The sequence below is a fragment of the Camelus bactrianus genome, chromosome 4 (assembly GCF_048773025.1).
Source record: "Camelus bactrianus isolate YW-2024 breed Bactrian camel chromosome 4, ASM4877302v1, whole genome shotgun sequence".
Taxonomy (NCBI): Eukaryota; Metazoa; Chordata; class Mammalia; order Artiodactyla; family Camelidae; genus Camelus; species Camelus bactrianus.
Genome location: NC_133542.1, coordinates 50,035,040 through 50,052,872, shown reverse-complemented (window position 1 = coordinate 50,052,872; position 17,833 = coordinate 50,035,040). Strand labels below are relative to the sequence as shown.

At 36.9% G+C, this 17,833-nt stretch overlaps 1 protein-coding gene across 1 annotated transcript in view; it reads left to right on the top strand.

The window, feature by feature from the left end:
• The window catches only part of ERP44 (endoplasmic reticulum protein 44), a 72,335-nt gene that overhangs the window by 15,463 nt on the left and 39,039 nt on the right, over positions 1–17,833 (top strand). The window contains exons 2-3 of the mRNA XM_010952939.3: positions 13,077–13,149; positions 14,826–14,865. Of these exons, the coding sequence (XP_010951241.2) occupies positions 13,077–13,149; positions 14,826–14,865 (113 nt within the window). The remainder of the gene's footprint in view (positions 1–13,076; positions 13,150–14,825; positions 14,866–17,833) is intronic.

Here is a 17,833-nt window from a genome sequence, read left to right as displayed (position 1 = left end):
TTCTCATTTGACCCATGAAGCAAGAGAAACCACCTGGCTGGATATCCCTGAAGGAGTTAATTGTATGTCAGGTGGTGTATTTGACGCCTTAGTGAAAGTCTTTCTTAGCTTACTTTATTTGGGGAATACTTAATGTCCAGTAGTACTAACTTCCCTGGATCATTTTTAGTTAATATTTCTAATGCAAAATAGATTGTGATATATGAGGAAATTAGCAGAGAATTTGTCTATATTCCTACATGAGATGATTTTTCCAAGGGTATACTACTTATTTTGGGATATTACTTTGAAATACTAAGTTAATAAATATCCCTGAATATTCTTAAGATGGGATAGAAGACATTTTCTTAATGGCTTAAAATGCACTTTTATTCAGGTTCTTTAAATGGTTTTTAGTTTAAGGAAGGAACAAGGGTGTCTTCTGGACACATTTTCTTCTAAAAAAATACAGGACACTTGTATTACTATCAAAGTTTATCATCCTATTGTCAGGACTGGGGTAATTCATATCAGTAAATTATTTTAGGTAATTAAAGTCAGCACTATACAAATAAGCCAAATGTGTGTGAGTGTATCTTTTTTTTTTTTTTTTTTTTGCTGGAAATCATTTAAAAATATAAAGAAGTATTTCTTTTTCTGTTTAGGTCCTGAAATGATGTTTGTTAATGCCCTAGTTCATAAGTCCAGAGTGACACATCATACAAGGGATGGCTAATTTCATCTGTTGGTGGCAGGCAGAGTCTGTGTGGTTTTGTTTGATTTGCATCTGTGAAACAAATTTTTAGTTTGCAGATTGCAAGTTTGTAAATAGAGGAGCTGGTGTCTGCCTTACTGGGAGCTACCAACATGATTTAATATTTTAAAAATGATGATTGTGATGTGTTCCCTAGATCACAGTAGCCTCCTAATTGTGAATTCGACAGTTTTTTGATTAAGTCTTTCACCATAACCCTTATAACGTTTCAAACTGTTAACTACACCATTTCTTCTTGAAATAGTGTTCCTCCTGCTTCTTTTATGGTCCAGTGGTTCATCCTGTTTCTCTTTCTCTCTCTCCTTCCCTCCTCCGACCCCCCACTCCCAGTTGGGGAAAGGGAAAAGGCCTACATTTAAGTGGCAGAAGGGCAGTTAGGAGGTAAATGTGCATACTCTCTCAGGTACTAAGAGCTTCTTTTCTCCCTTCCTGTCACATCTTGTCATCCAGTCATTTTAACTCACAGCTTTACCTATTGCCTCTCTAAAGACTGGAGCAGGTTGGGAGTCTGTTAGTGTTTGGTTAGTGCCTTGGGCTCAGTTACTTTCTTGGTGTTTTAGTCCTTGGTGTAAGAAGTAGTCAGACACAATTTCCAAGCTCTTTCTGTTAGTTGGTAGAAGGCAACTCATCTGTCAACTGTTTTCTCGTTGACTGGGCAAGACCTGTAACTAGTAAAACTGAAGTAGATCAGTGACTGCACAGAAATTCTTTCTCTAAAATAGAGTTCCTTCAGTCACCTAGGTTTATAGCTTTGGCTTATTGAATCTTGCTACCCTTTAAGCTTGTCACCGTGACCCATTTGTCTTCCTTTTGGAAGTTTCCCCAAATCCTCTCCTCCCCAGCCTAGGCCCTTGTCTTACTATTTCACTCTGTTGGCTACATAGTCTTACTTCTCCCCAGTAAAGGGAAGAGCGCAGTAATTTCAAGACTTAATTGGTGCTCCTCCCTTACTGAGAAGTCTCCCATGGCTTCTTATTTTCTGCTGCAGCAGGTATTAATCCCTCTATCTGGCTTCCAAGGGTATTATACGTACTGTCCTAACACCTTTGGTTTTTTCCTTAACATTCCCAGACTCACCTTCCAGCTTCACCTCCCAGTGCTGCAGCACGTGAACTTCCACAGCCAGGCTTTGCCACTCACCTACTTCACCCGCAGAAACTACTCTGTTCATCTAACCCATACAGCGCTCTCTGCCGTCTTTCTGGCCTCTCTCTAAATTTTTTTGTGAGCCTTAAAGTGCTTGCATCTTATGTCTTGTGTGCTAACTTTTCATGCATGGTCATGAATCTCTTGAAGGACAGGATGTGCCTTTGATTGAGTTCCCTGTGGGCCCTACCTGGTTCAGTGCTTCCATCCCCGTAGATTCTCATCTGAGGACTTCCGTGAGCTGGTGGAGGAGTAAGTAGCTGTGTTCCTGGTGAGCTGTACAGGATAGAATTGTGATGATTGTGTAGAAGGGAAAGGTGAGCAGATGCTCAGCCTGGTGGGGTACAGCTTTCCACTGTAAAGTGGATTGTTTTCGTCCTGTAAGCTCTGTCTCATAGCTAGTGTTCAGCTGGAGTTAGCTGGCTTTCCTGCCTGGGATGCTGCAAGGAGAGTCCTGCATGAGGTGGTGGTGGAGGGGCTTGTTATTCAGTCAGATCAACTAGGGCCCCTTCGACTTTGTAATTCTAAATAAGAACTATTTTGACTTAATAAATAGAGGACCGAGAGGCTGATGAGAATTGACTAAGGTAATGATAAGAAGTTAAATAATAATACTAATAATTTATAGCTGAGTAATCTTTATAGTTTATGGACCTGTTTTTCAGTGCTCTCTTTACATCTCGTGATGTTGAAAAGAAAATTCGAAATTATGAAATACATTTTTGTGGCCTTCATATTTGATTATTTTTGACTGCTGAGAGAGTTCCATTTAGAAGACTGTCTAGCCTACGTAGACTCTTTATCTGAAAACTTTATTGTTTTGAATTACTAAAAACAAATGTTCATTGGAACTACTGTGTTCATTTCACTTATGAAAAATAAAATTATCCTCATCCCACAACAATATAGAGAATATGAATTCAGCTAATTGAAATTTGCTTTTTTTCTCTCTTTTTAAATATCATCCCATGGTAAATACAGTATTTTTAAAATTCATTGTCTTAATTTGATTGTGAATTGATTTGTCAATTTTTTACTTGCTAGTTTGTCAGAAGGCAGGCTGAGTATTCTCAAGTCTTTCTGGGGTTGGAAGTTCTCTAGAATTACTGCTGTATGATGAATTAATTGTTTTTTTCTATTTAAAAGTGATCCTTTCTCTGTTGTAATTTGAGTTCTAGTCCCCAGGCAAAGATTTCAGAAAATGCCTCCTCCTCTAGTGCTTCCATCCCCTTCCACTCTGGCTTCCAGTGGCTCCTGGTGTTCCTTGACTTATAGATGCATCACTTGAGTCTCTACCTCCATCTTTACATCATCTTCTCTTCTGTGTGTCCTCTTGTCTTGTTAATAAGGACAGCAGTAGTTGGGTTTAGGACCCACTCTAAATCCAGGATGATGTCATCTCGAGATTATTAACTGATAATATCTGCAAGAACCCTCTTTCCCAGTAAGGTCACATTCTCAAGTTCTGGGTAACATGAATTTTGAGGGGACCTTGTTAAACTCTCTACAGCCACTGTGGTCTTTTTGACCCCCAAATCTGTATTTATATAGATTCATAGGCAGGAAGAAATAAACAGAGTGCAAATGTGTACTTCTCAACTGTTATTCCTTAGACTAGAAAATAATAAAAGTAGTGAATTAAATACTTTTGTTGCATTAAAGTTACTTAGAAAAATAACTTTATTTGCATTGATAGTGAAATAAGGAATAACTTTTTAAAAAAAGACCCTTTTTTAGAGCAATTTTAGTTTCACAACAGTATTGAGCAGAAGTCATAGAGATTTCATATATACTCTCTGCCCCAACACACGCATAGTTTCCCTGATTATCCCCCACCAGAGTGGTATTTGTTACAGTTGATGAACCTATATTGATACATGATTATCACCCAGAGTCCATGGTTTACATTAGGGTTCATTCTTGATATTGTACATTCTTTGCATTTGGAGAAATGTATAATGAATGACATGTATCTACTATTCTGGTATCACACAAAGTAGTTTTACTGTCCTAAAAATCCTGTGCTCTACTGATTCATCCATCCCTCCCCTTTAAACTCTGGCCACTGATTTTTTTTTTTTTTAATTATCTCCATAGTTTTGCCTTTTCTTGCCTTGTCTCAGGATCCACTTCCAGTGGGAGCCCAAATGAAGATAGGCTGTCATTTTTCCTATAAAATTTCCTTTATTTTGACAGAACTGCCAGCATTCTCATGGTGTCATTTTACATGTTCCTCTGTATTCATTGTCTCCTACATAGTTTTTCTTGGGCTAGATTAGATTGAGGGCAGATTCAGTTTTGGGGGGGTTAAGATTACTTCACAAGTGGTGCTGTTTATTTCCTATTGCATCCTATCAAAAAGTATTAATAGGTAAGTAACAGTGCTGTATGTTACATATGAAAGTTGTTGAGAGAGTAAATCCTAAGAGTTCTTATCACAGGGAAAAAATTTTTTTTCTTTAATTTTGTTTCTACATGAGATGATGGATGTTTATTAAATTTACAGTGTTAATCATTTCATGAGTATACACGTCCAGTGATTATTCAGTACCCCTTAAACTTATACAGTGCTGTATGTCAGTTATAAAAAGGCATTAATATGTGGTTGTCCTGCTTTTAGTGATGTTAAGATTGTTCAGTGACTGTCGATGCAGTTGTTCCACATTAAGATTAACTAAAGGCTTCTTGAAAGCCTAGGCAAAAAGGGAGTATGACACAGTGTGTAATTCTCATTGCTTGGTGCCCAGCAGTTATCTTTTGAGAATAAATAATGACTTTGCAGGAATGTATGGTGACTCTTAAATTAGAGAATCTTCTCTCCCTCTCTTTTTTAATATAGTAGTGAAATTGTTGTTTGATGATCTTGCCAAGATGTAATATAAATATCTATATAATGTTATTCACATCCCTTTCCCCAGTGCCTAGTACAGTGCCTAGAATGTAATAGATGACTCACTTAAAGATTTGTGGAATGAATGAGTGACCTAACAAAAGAATGCATGTACCAACATGTATGTAGACTCTCTTAAGGGAACTTTTTTTGATCATGCCTCTTGGGGAAGAATTACAGTGTTGCTCAAGGAAGGCAGTCATAATTTTCTCTTGGTATATATTTTTTGTGGGCATAACACGGTGAGTGGATGATGTGGGTTGGTAAAGAATTACCAGAGACTGAGAAAAATTTAGGAAGGTTTAATAGGTATGCTGCTATAGGCAACAGCGGGCCACACAGGTGAGAGGTGCCTGCGTGAGCACCAAGGGTGTGTGTGCAGGGTCTTTTATTGGGGGGAGGGGGCTGTGGACACAATGAGTAGGGGCTGCATAGTCAATTTGTGCACAGGTACCTGATTGGTTGTAAGATCTGTCACAGACTTCTCTGAACAGTTGGTTTTACAGCTTTGGTAAGGGCAGGATGTGAGGCCTGTCTGCCTAAGATACTGTGAGACAGGCTGTCTACTGAGGCAATGAGTTTTGTTAGGGTAAACATGTATCAAGAAAAGATGTTTTATATCTTGCAGAAATGCAGGTATGCCAAGTGTCCTGTAGTGGGGAGATGGGGTTAAGGTGTCAATGGCTCCAAGCACACAGGGAGCCCAGGGGTGCGGGTTTACATGAGCTTGAGAGCGGCTTCAGAGAGTGCCAGCTGGTTCCACATTTATGAGTATTTGTCTGGACCCTTACTTACAAAATCCAGTGCTAGGTGCTAATTGGGGGACAGTGAGGAATGGAACATTGTCTCACATATCCAGAAGCTGCCACCACCCCCTGTACCTTCTTCGCAAAACACCCTCCTCTCTGGGTCCCAGATGTGTACAGAAAAAGAATATAGCAACTCTCATTTTGAATTTTCTCCCAGTTCCTATGCTTTTTAGTACTTCCATTGCTAGAAGTCTAGGTTTTAGAGAAGCAATATGGGATGGTTTTAAGAGAAAAATCTTACCACACAGTAAGAAGCTCATTTCCAGTTCTGAAGAGCTTTTTGTTAATAAGAGCATTCTTCTCTGAAGGTCAGTGAAGTGCATTGTCTATTCCAGGTAAATTAGTTCATCCCATTTTTAGGATACAATGAAGAACAGAACACAGATGAGGTCAGTTTTTATTGGAAATCCATGCACGATCAAATAGCTAATATGCAAGAAAAAGTATGAATTGCAACAATATTTTTTCGTTTTCTATGGTTGTTTTTTCTGACAAAATTTGCTTGTAGGGATTATATTATTTATATTTGAGTTATTTGTTTTTGCTTAGGATCTGTTTCCCCAAACATGTATGCATCCATCGTATTTTGAGTTATTTAATGAAGAATGTTGTGATTGTTTTAATGTTTCTTTATAAAGCAGATCAGTTCTGCCTTGTCCAAAATAGGTTACGATGATATAAGAAAGTTGTATCACCGAGCAGTTTAAGGGTTAAAGTCGCTTCCTAGTGTTATTCTAAGTCCTATTTTTTTCCCCTCTCTTTGAACTTCTAGTTCATTATAATGCTTCTGGGAATACTAACAGTGAGATGTGCCTTGATTGATACACAGCTTCAAGGCTCGCACAGTGCCTGTCAGCCTCAGCTTCTTTTCTCTGGGGACCTTTCATATTTCTTAGCTCCTTGCTAACCCCTCCGCTTCTGTTGCCTGCCGGCTTAATGCAAAACACAGTGAGAAAAGTGGCCCCAGGGAGAAGCAGCAGCCTGGGTCCCATGGCATTGGAACTTCAGGTGGGAGGCTGATTTGTCAATCTGGGTTAGTAACAGAAGGGTGCTGTTGCCTGGTACGTTACTTATTTCTTGCTATAGGAGAGACAGTTTGTAAAGCACTTTAAGAATCTCCTAACAGAAAGGCAGGTAAATGAAAGATTTAGCAAAAATACACTAAGCTTTTATTGTAGAATGCCTAGCAGATGTCCTGCCAGTGGAGAACCGTAATGCCATAGGGAAGGGAACATCCTCTTGAAGCTTCTTCAATTGGTTTTATGCCATTAATTTTCATGTAGAACTAACTATTCAAGCAGAAGATGGTATACTTTAAAAAATTAACGTCAGCATGTATTTCTAATGAGATTTTAGAGTCCACATTTTTCTAAAATCACAGTAATTTGTGTGTCAGTATGTAATTCTCACAAATGAGTCTTACTTGTTTTTGGGTTCATATTTGAGGACCAAAAACATTGTACAAAGTTTAAAATGAATTTACATGCTTGTTTGTAGAGTCAAAAGTTTTGTTCTCTAAGACAGTGCTTCTGAAACTTTAATGTGCATAGGAGTCACTTGGGGATCTTACCAAAATGGAGATTCTGTTTCAATAGGTCTAGGGTGGGGCCTGCTATTCTGCCTTTCTCAGGGACAGAGTAGCACCCGGGGGTGAGGCCAGTGCTGCTGGTCCAGGAACCACTATTTGAATGCAAGGTTTTAAGGTATTGAGCTTTAAAAGGCGGAAGATTTATATGATCTGAAGAGAAACCAGATTATGAGCTTTAAAACGAACAAATGCACCTTTGTTTTCTAAACTCATTTACTAAAATATTCTAATAAAACACCTAAAACAAAGCCTAGCAAATGCTTTTGTGACTATAAATGTTGCTAACAGAAATAATATCTGATAACCTCTTCTGCCTGATACTTTATTAGCTTCTGGTCCTAAAAGTCCCAAATCGTTCATTTTCATGGCTGAATTAACATTCAGTATGGGACAATATGAGACATATTGGATTTTTATCCACTAATTTAACATAGCTATTTTTAAGTGAGGATATTCTGTGTGCTGAAGTGTCTGGAAGCCATGCCCGGGAACAGCTCATGTAACTGGAAGAAGGTATTGCTAGGGGTTTGTGACAGCTCTTAGATCGTGATATAGAGGGGTTTCTGCACTGAGGGGGCGGGGGATCTAAATCAAGTTTAAATTCCCTCTAAATCCAAGTCTATGAATCATCACCTAATGTTGTGCTTTTCACTATTACATTATTAAAACCAAATTTTCAAATAGACTTCATTCCTACTTGATAACCTTATTTTCCTCAAACATGTTAAAAATATTTGTTGACTATTCCCATCTTTGAACCCTTCTCCCCCATTTCTCACTTCCAATACCTTCCCTCTGAATTCCTAGTGTATTAATATAATCTACCCATTCATTCACTTAGTACATATTTGAGAGCTCATTGAGTACAAGGAGGGTACTATAGTAAGTGATATGTGGGGAACAGAATTGAATAAGGTACAATCTCTACTTTCAAGGTACTCAGAGTCTCCTACAGGAGGTAAGATAACACAAGTAATCCATGTGAAAAAAATAATATGTTAACACCCTTAGAGAGTGTACTGGGGGTTCAGAGGAGAGAAATTAATCACTCTTGTCTGGGACCATCAGGAAAGGCTTCATTGGAAAGACAGCATTTGAATTGGGTCTTGAAAACTAGATAGGCTTTCCTAACTGTTCCAAGCAGAGGAAACTGCATGAGTAAAGTATGGAAGCAAGAGAATACGATGACACATTTTAGGAATTGCACTTACTGAAGACCCCTTGCGTTCTTGAATTTGTAACTTACAGAATTTGAATCATTTGTAAGTGGCCCTTGAAGGGTCATGTAATAATTTTTCTGGGTTACTGATTTTATTCCTTTGCTTAGGAGCCTAATGTTTCAAGTCAAGGACTGAGGCTAATGATTGGTTTAGCTTAGTATTCATATCTTGGCCCATCTTTATTCTGCTGTATTCACTCTCATTCCATTTTTTGTTTTACTGCATATTATATGGGAGGACATTATATGCTTATTAATAATTAATAATAATTCTGTGAAGAGCTTGTTACAGTTCCTCTCAGTTGCCAAGGGTCTGCTGCAGATAGGACGATGATATAATTTATTGCCCAAACCCAGACCCTTTTGAAAGAGAGTGGTGCTATTGATAATATTCCAGGGAAACAGATATAAACTGCATTTGTCTCCAGCAAGTGAGAGTATATGGTCAACTAGACTGTGTGGTCACTCTAACTATAGTTCATGTTATTTGGAGGATAAAATATAGATGGGGAGCAGTAGGATGTGATTTAGGAAGGCGAGTGTGGGCTAGTTGGTGAGTGGTCCTAAATGCAGGCTAAGGAGTTAGGCTTTTATACTGTAGACAATGAAAAACACTTGTAGTTTTTTCGGGGGACAGAGGAATCTATATATGCAAAGCAGCATTCGAAAAGATTAGTCTGGACTCTGGGCACAGGTTGGATTGAAGGGAGATGTTGATTCAGAGAGTGTCACAGTAGTCCCCATTACGGGTGTATTTGAATGGCCACTTTGAAGGGTCTTAGTGTACTAAGAAAATGTATTTATTTATTTTTAAAAATTACGCTGAAAGCTTTAATAATTTACTTCCAGTATGTGTTATTATTAATGTTAGTTCATACTTCTGAGGAAGATCCTGTTGCATTGGTGTCTTGTTCAGTTAATGTTTTTTTGGAAAGAATAATAACACGAGCTTAGCAGTGAGTGCCAGAGCATTTTGTATATGCTAGTATTATAGCATGTTTGTTAATATTGTAACAATTAAAAGTTTGACCTAACATTGAGAGAGTGCATAATAAAAAATCTTTTCAAAATTTACTTCTAAAATATTTTCTTTTATCATGTAACTTTTTGTTGTATCTTGTTTCAAACCGATGTCTAATCCAGAGAGGATTTTAATTTTGCAGTAACTTTCATTTCCCTAACCTACATTTTTCTTTTTTCTATCCCCATTGAGTAGGTTGGGTTTTGGGGAAAGAAAAAGTCATTTTCTACCAGGAAAACCAGACAGAACATCATGGAAGAGGGAATCAATCCTTGAAGGATTGATTATGCAGTAGTGGAGAAGACACTCCAGGCAGAGGAAACTATGTATGCAAAGAGAAGGAAGCAAAAAAATTGTGGGGCATATTTTGGAAGAACAACTGGCTGCTGGGTAGCTTTAAAAATGCTGTGGAAATACAGCTAGTGCACTGGCATCACTAGCCAGTTAGGTGGTCATGCAAGTATTCAGGGAAATTAAAGGAAAGGAAAGCTTTTTAGTTACCAAAGGTATCTCAATGTTTAAAAAACATTTATTGGAAGAAAATATTCTTTACTTGCTGAAGAAGCTCCTACTTACTCATTTACTTAAATTTTTATACAGTTTTTAAAAGTTACTTTCCATTTACAGCTGTTACAAAATATTGGCTGTGTTCCCTCTGTTGTACAATACATCCTTGAGATTATCTTACACCCCAGAACCACTAGTTTGTTCTCTATATCTGTGACTGGAGAGCTCCTATTTAAAGCTAGCCTTTCACTTTTTAAAAAAAGTGAATTTAGGTGCAGTACTTAACCATTTCACTGATGTGCCTTTTATATAAGATCATATCACTAAACATATCTCAGACTGACATGTTTAATATTTGGTATAATAAATGCATATGGAAGAAGTATCTAATGAATTATGGAAGATGACTGGAGATTCTTCTCAGTTTTCTTGACAGGAAAATGAGCTAATGAACTGAAGAGAATGACTGATTTGTAAGATATTCCATAAGTTTATGTTTATATATGTATATTTATGTATTTATATTATATTTATATGTTGTATAACTATTTCATCATGAGAAACTAAATTCTCCATGACTACTAAGATCTTCTATTCAGAATTTCTGTGTAGGATTTTGTTTCTTTAAAAAAAATTAAAAGTTTACTTCAGGTCTAAATTTAAAAATTAAATGAATGATTTCCCTCCTCCCTTCTTGGTTTAGAGCTGTTTATCTTTATTTCACTTAAGCACTATAGCATTTGACACATAAAGATGTTTTCCCAGAAGAATCTTGTTTCTGCCCAAGGCTGACATGAAACAATTTGTCAGACTAATGGAGCTTACTAACAATTCAAATAAACATCCTATCTTTCCCTTCATACTGCATATTAATAGAAATATTAATGATGAATTGCCTCCTTTATACGCTTCAGGGAGGAGACATACTGGGTCCAAGACAGCTTTCTTGCTTTGGGCCCTCTTAAACACAACTGTTAGCTGAATCTGTCTTACTAGTTGCATATTTATTAGCACGATGTTTCTTATGTGATAGTTATCTATTTAATACAACCAAATTGATCTTGCCTCATTTTAGTCATTACCTAGTGTGTAAAAAGCAATTGAATTTAGAATATACTTCTCTGTAAGCATATTTTGATAAGCGGTAACTAACTCTTCACAAATGGAGTTCCTTGGATTATACAGCTGAAGATCAGGATCATATCTGTACTTACCACGTTTTTCTCCCCTCCTTGTCACCGCCACTCATTTGAGAGCTCCTTGAGATAGAGCATGTCATGTCTCAAGCATTTGTGCCCTCAGTAGCTAGTAGACACTGTAAATGACTGTCCTTATTTAATGACTTGACTTTGATAATGACCAACTTTGTTGCTTTATGATAATATTTTTGCGTCCTCTCCTTGAATTTTTCTTTAGCACACAATCTGCTCTAAAATCTTGCTGTACCAATATAATTGTTAAAAACAAGACAGCAGGCCCAAAATGGAGTTGCTTATGCTAAGCCTCAAGTCACCTAACCAAGGTTTAACTTAATTACAGTTTCAAGTTTTCCAGAAATGGAATCTAAACCAGTCAGTGAGGAATCACCTGATCAGCACTTGTTAGGTCATCTGCCAAATAGACCCCCGCCATCCTCTAAAGGAAATTAACTTTGCAATAACCAACCCACTTTTTTTGCCTCCTATAACTTCCTTGTGCCTGTTCCTCTCTGCCTATGAAAGTCTTTCATTTTGTACAGCTTCTTGGAGCTCCTTTCTATCTGCTAGATTGAATGCTGTGTAATTCAATTGATTTCTTCTCAAATAAACCTTTAAACATTTTAATATGCTTCAGTATATCTCTTAACAGGTTACATAGTTATCTAAAGCTGGTTACACACTGATGTGGGAAGGATTTGTTAACTGAGATATGGATATTAAGCAATGACTAGTGAGGGAAGTCTGATCTTTCCAGTCAATTTTTGAGGTGTTGGAAATAATGAAATTAGTTATATAAGTAAAATATTCTGGGATTCCAAATTATCTAGCTTACTTTTGGGAGAGTATAATTTATTGGTTGCTAGCAGAAATAATGTCAGCTACTGGCTACAGTATTATGGTAACTTGGAAATAAGACTGGTATTATTCTCAGGCTTTTTCTAAGAAAAGAGTGAATTTATAGAAATATTTCAAATAATTAGCTGGGCTTATTTACCTGTCTGCATCAGCATGTCTCTTTATACAGTTCTGAAATTGAATTGTTGGTGAATTACAAAATTTTGAGTTGTAACTGTTATGAGTGCCAAAGTGTCCATGAAATGGGTAAGCAGAGTGGTCTTCAATACTTGGATCAGGGCCTAATGTTAGATGTCACTTAATAAAGAGCAGTGGATTTCCATACACAAACTGGTTTGAACAAAAAACTGCCCAGGCATCAAAACGCATAGTAAGTTAAAGATGGAACCTAAAAATAAAATATACTAAATGTGACTTTTAAAAATAAGTAAACAGTTGCTAGTTTAGTTTAAAATTACGCCTTTTCTTTGTTTTGCAGATGACAAGCTGAGATTTTCTTTGATAAACTTGAACTTTGTGTTTTTGACACATTAAAGAGGACACAAAACATTCTTAATCTCTTTTTAATAGCCTCTCACATAACACATTGTATCACCAGTAGGTGAAGACCAGGCAAGAAGGGCTTTTGGTTCACAATTTGAAAGGTGTTTCTTGAATTCTTTTCATTATTTTGCCTTAGAGACATGGTGGGATAGAATCAGCAAATTAAGCTTTGGTTTTATATTCTTTCAAAACTGATAATAATCTAGCAAAATTTTTCTTGTGGCACCAGAGATAGTTGTTGAAAGTATTAATTTAAAGAGTGAATACGTTTTCAATTTTAAAAATTGTTTGGAAACAGTCTTTTTTATGTAGTTAGAAGCATAGGAAATCTATTGGTCCAATTTCTAGGCTTGAGAAGTTGTACTTCTATTTCCTTGATCTTGTGAAGTGTTAGAATATATAATAAAGATTAAAACCAATTGATGGATGATTTTGTAAATAGTGGAACCAACTTTATTCATAAATTTTCTTTTTCTTTTTAGACTTTCAGCATTATTTGCCTTTTGTGAAAATATTTATTAATTTCAAATTTTTTAAATTTCTAGGTAACTTGGGTTTTTACTCCTGTAACAACTGAAATAACAAGTCTTGATACAGAGAATATAGATGACATTTTAAGTAAGTACCATGATATTTTTAAAGTATATTTTCTTCTCTATAAAGAGTTAGTTTAGATACAAAAACAATACAATCTCAATTGTCTGGAATAATTGAGGAACCAGCATTCACGGTTTACTGAATTAACAAAGCACTTCGGTTTTAATTTTTAGTAAAATTTCTTAAAATACATAAGTCTACTTTCCTGTGTTACAAGTAAACTTTCAGTCCTGTTTTACTTCTTTGCCTTGTTGTACATACCACTCTTAACAATTCTTAGAGTATTTAGTTGCCTAGAGGCCAACAGTTTCCACTGCGCAGTACTAAGTGTTAATGACCTTAGGACACAGCCTACCACTTTTTTGTCTTTTTTAGCTTTTAACTAAATCACCTACTTTGATCTTTTTTATTGTCATTGGTCCAATTAAGTTCAATAAGTGTTTTGTTTGTTTGCTGACAATTTAATTGTAAATACAGTTAACTTGGGTGAAAACATTTCTTGTTTTCAAAAGTAATAGAGGGAAGGTAAAGCTGTGGTTAGGAGATTAAAGAAAATACAGTGTGGATAAATGATTTTTCTCTCTTTTTAAAGCACTCTATTTCACCCACTAGTTTGAGGAAAGCTAAATACAATAAAGAGGTAAAAGAAGTATTCATTGACCATCATATATTGTTTTGTGTTCTTGGAAATGGTTAAATGCTAAAAAGTCTGTCCCTACATTGTGGGATCTCCTTAGAGAAATGGCGCTATAAGCTTTAGCATGCATCAGCATCACCTGGAGGACTTAATAATACCTGTACCGCTAAGCCTGCCCCCTAGTTTCTGATCAGGAACTGCTAGACCCCACCTAAGAATTAACATTTCTACAAGTTCCAGCGTGATGCTGGCGCTTCTGGTCCCAGGGCTCACATTTTGTGAACCACACTGCTTTAGAGTGAATAGCAAGTGGATAAAAAGTGCTTTGAAGGTAAAAAAGGAAAAAGAGAATTGAAACTTACATATCCTCACTCCTTTCATCTTTCAAATTTTAGAATATCTTTGTGTGGGGGGGAGTTTTGTGTGTGTGTGTGTGTGTGAGTACTGAGGTGTTTATTTAAGCTTCTCTGTGTTAAGTTTAGGCAAAAGGAACAGATTTTTTTTTCATGTCTTCACATCTGGATATGCAAATGATACTAAGTTATTTTTTGCAACAGAGAATAACTGTTAAATGGGGAGGAACCAGAAAAAGTACATCTTACACAATGCTGTTACAGGTTACTTGTTGCAACTAGATGGGACATCTGAGTTTTAGAAATAGCTTAGTTATACAGGTCTGTTCTCTGAAATTGGATTTTATTTGCAGAGCTGATTCTCAGTTATTTATGAATATGGAAGGTCCAAAAATGGATTATTAAAATCTGGATCATTCCACTTAATTTTTTAAGAGAGTAGGCTATTTTGTAACTTACTTACCTAATCTGGGGTTGACTCTCCTTTTGTTTTGTATTCACTCAGCGAAGATATTAAGATGGAACAGGGACTCCCACAAATTGTACAGCGCCATCTGTGACTCTATGTATGGGTTTCTGAGAAGTAATTTAATTGTTATTGTGTATATTTAGTGGGCTTTTAATGATGGAAAACTGTATCTTTAGTCTTGTCAAAATTTTGTAGACACAAATAACTTAGGTTGTTTGGTTTTGTTTTTTAATTTCAGACAATGCTGATGTTGCTTTAGTAAATTTTTATGCTGATTGGTAAGTAATATCTTACTTTTCTGAGGGGGGAGTGCATCAATTAGGGTTTTGTTTTTTTTTTTTTAACTTGCTAAAGGTGTTTTTTCTTTGCTAGGAAGGGGTGAATGGGGAAGCCTCTTTCTTTTGTGAGGCAATAGTCCACACCCAAAATCAATTAAGGTTCATTCACAAATAAAGTAGACTAATTTGGTGAGCATTTGTTTTAAGAGAGAAATATACCTGATTCCATTATCCCACATCTTAAAAGCAGGTAACATAAAAACTCAGATTTCTCTCTGTCCCTCACAAGAGTACATACTGGGATTCTGTATTTGTCTTGACTGAGGACGTAGGGCAGTGTTTAGAGGTGAGGATGTGGGTGTGGCAAATTTAGAAGGAAAAATAATGTTGATTTTTTTAATATGTACCGTCTACTACTACTTGTAGGAAGCCTTTACTCTTTTCCCTGTCTGACTTGGATTCTGTCTTGTGTGTTCATGCAGTCCCTGTGTACTGCATTCTTTTCTTACTACATTGTTTTGTCTTTCATCTTTGTGCCCAGCAAACAGTTTTGAGGGCAGAGATAATGTCTTACTTAGTATTCCCAGCATCTAGAACAAGGACATACTATGTAGCAGATGTTCAGGAATGTGGTGTGGGGATAGAAAGAAGGGGGCTTCAGCTGGAGAGAAGTTAGAAACACTCACATAATCCTTCTTCCTAGACGGTCTGTATCTAATGGGGCGCTTTGAGGCTTACTACCTACTAGCTGCCACTACCCTACTTCAGGCCATAGTCCTGCAATTTACCCAGATTCCTGTGACAGTCTCTAATTTATTTCCTGTGCCTCTAGACCTATGTGTCTCCATTCTATTCTCTGCAAAGTAAGCTGGAGTAGTCTTTTCTAAAGTGCAGATTGAATTAGTTTACACCTCATCTTAAAACCCTTAAATGGTTTTCCAATACCTTTAGAAAGTCCCTTACCTTGGCCTAAGAGGCCCCTGATGACCTGGTCCCTTCCTACCTCTGCAGCTCTGTAACTTAGCTCTCTCCACTCCCACATTCTGTTCCAGGGGTACTGAATGTCTTTCAGTTTCTGTAATATTCCATACTCTTTCATCACGGGACCTTTACTCATGGTGTTTTCTCTGAATGGATCTCTCTTCTCTCACCTGTTTATTTACCTGGTTAAGTCTTAATTGTCTTTCAAGTCTTAGATTAGATGCTAGTTTCTCCAGGTCGCCTTCCTAATCAGTACCCCTACCCCTGCTCCCAAGTCAGGTTAGGATCCCTTTTTATATCTTCTGATAACACCCCATACTTACCCAGTCATAACACTTGTATGCTATGGTTTAGTTTGTGGCTCCCTACTATATTATTAGCTTTGTGAAAAGTTACCGTATCTATCTTTTTTCAACATGAATCCCCAAACACTTGGCATAATGCTTGGCAGATAAGTACATAATATTTCCTGGGTGAATGATGTAAGTATTTGTATTTGAAGAACTTCAGTAAACTATTAGAGATATACAGAGACAATACAATTTATAAAACGTATAACAAAAGAGCATTTTCCAAGGTAAGCTGGGATTGTCCAGATATAACATTATTTGGTAGAAGATTTTCTAGTCTTTAAAAATAAAACTGAGATCCAGAGGAATAAGGTATTTTCCTGAGGCCACCTGACTAAATTGTGGCAGAGTTAACACTAGAATGCTGTTATCTCGGTGGCGGGATTTTCTGTGCTGTAAGAAAGAAATAGAACATGCCCCCGACCTTGTTGTAAAAAGTGAATTGGAAATGTGGACTAACTGCAGCTACTTAGGAAGCATATTACCCAAAGAATACCTGGAGTTGTTCATGAATTAATACTCTTTTGTTCAACTGAAAAAAACTTAGGTAGTTGACTGTAGGACATAGAGTTACACTGTGTAGCCTCAAAGGCTAGATTCTGAGTTGCCTTTCGAAGTTATGGATATGGCATGACTTAAGGATAAATTCTCTAACAGAGCTGCCTAAAAATACATTTCAGAGGACAATAAACCCTGATAGGAACTTAATAATGCTCTCGTGTGCCAGGCTCTTTACATACATTGTTTTTAATGCTCAGAACTACCCTGTAGGTAGGTGTTATTCTTTCCATTTTAAGTTGAGGAAATTGAGGTTCAGAAAGTTCATACAGTACACCAGAAATTGACACAACATTGTAAACTGACTATAACTCAATAAAAAAAAAATTTACATATATAAACAACAACAACCACCCCCACCCCCCCCAAAGAAAAAGAAAGGTCATACAGCTACTAAGTGGTGGAACTGGGATTTAAACTCAGCTATGTTAAACTCCAAAGCTTTTATTTTTTTTCCCTACTAGGTTATCCTAGTAAATGCCCCTAAATTGTTCCTGCAAAGACTTTCACCCATTTGGTTGATTTAGAAAGGGTTGATTCAAGCACCAGATTGCAGATTGGATTCACATGAATCTTAAGGCACTTTTAATAGATAAATTTGCTTTCGTTATGTTACCTTTATAAATGTAACTTTCCATTTGTATGAAGGTACAGTAATATTGCAACTGAATTTTTCCATCATCTTCCCCTTTCACCTTTTAGTATTAAAACTGACTGTTTTAAACGTGAGCCTGAGCTTCAGCGCTTACTGGGCAGCAACCTGGACAATCCAGAAGGGAGCCCTTATCATATGTCTTTATCTTTGCCCTCAAGCCAGGAGCCTGTCCACTGATTCTTTACTAGGCCATATCCTACTTCTACAAGAAACCGTTAATCAATCCCTACCCCTTGCCTCCCTAGCCCTCCAGAACCCTTTCTGTAGCAGACTGTCAGAACCCACAGATCTGCAGTCCTAACTTCTCCACTTCCTCCATTCTATCAGTTTATTCATTTAACAGACATCTACTGAAATGCTTATTAGAATATGTAGTCAAATAAGACATGGTCCCTGATGTCCGCAGACTCCCCCTACCTGTCCC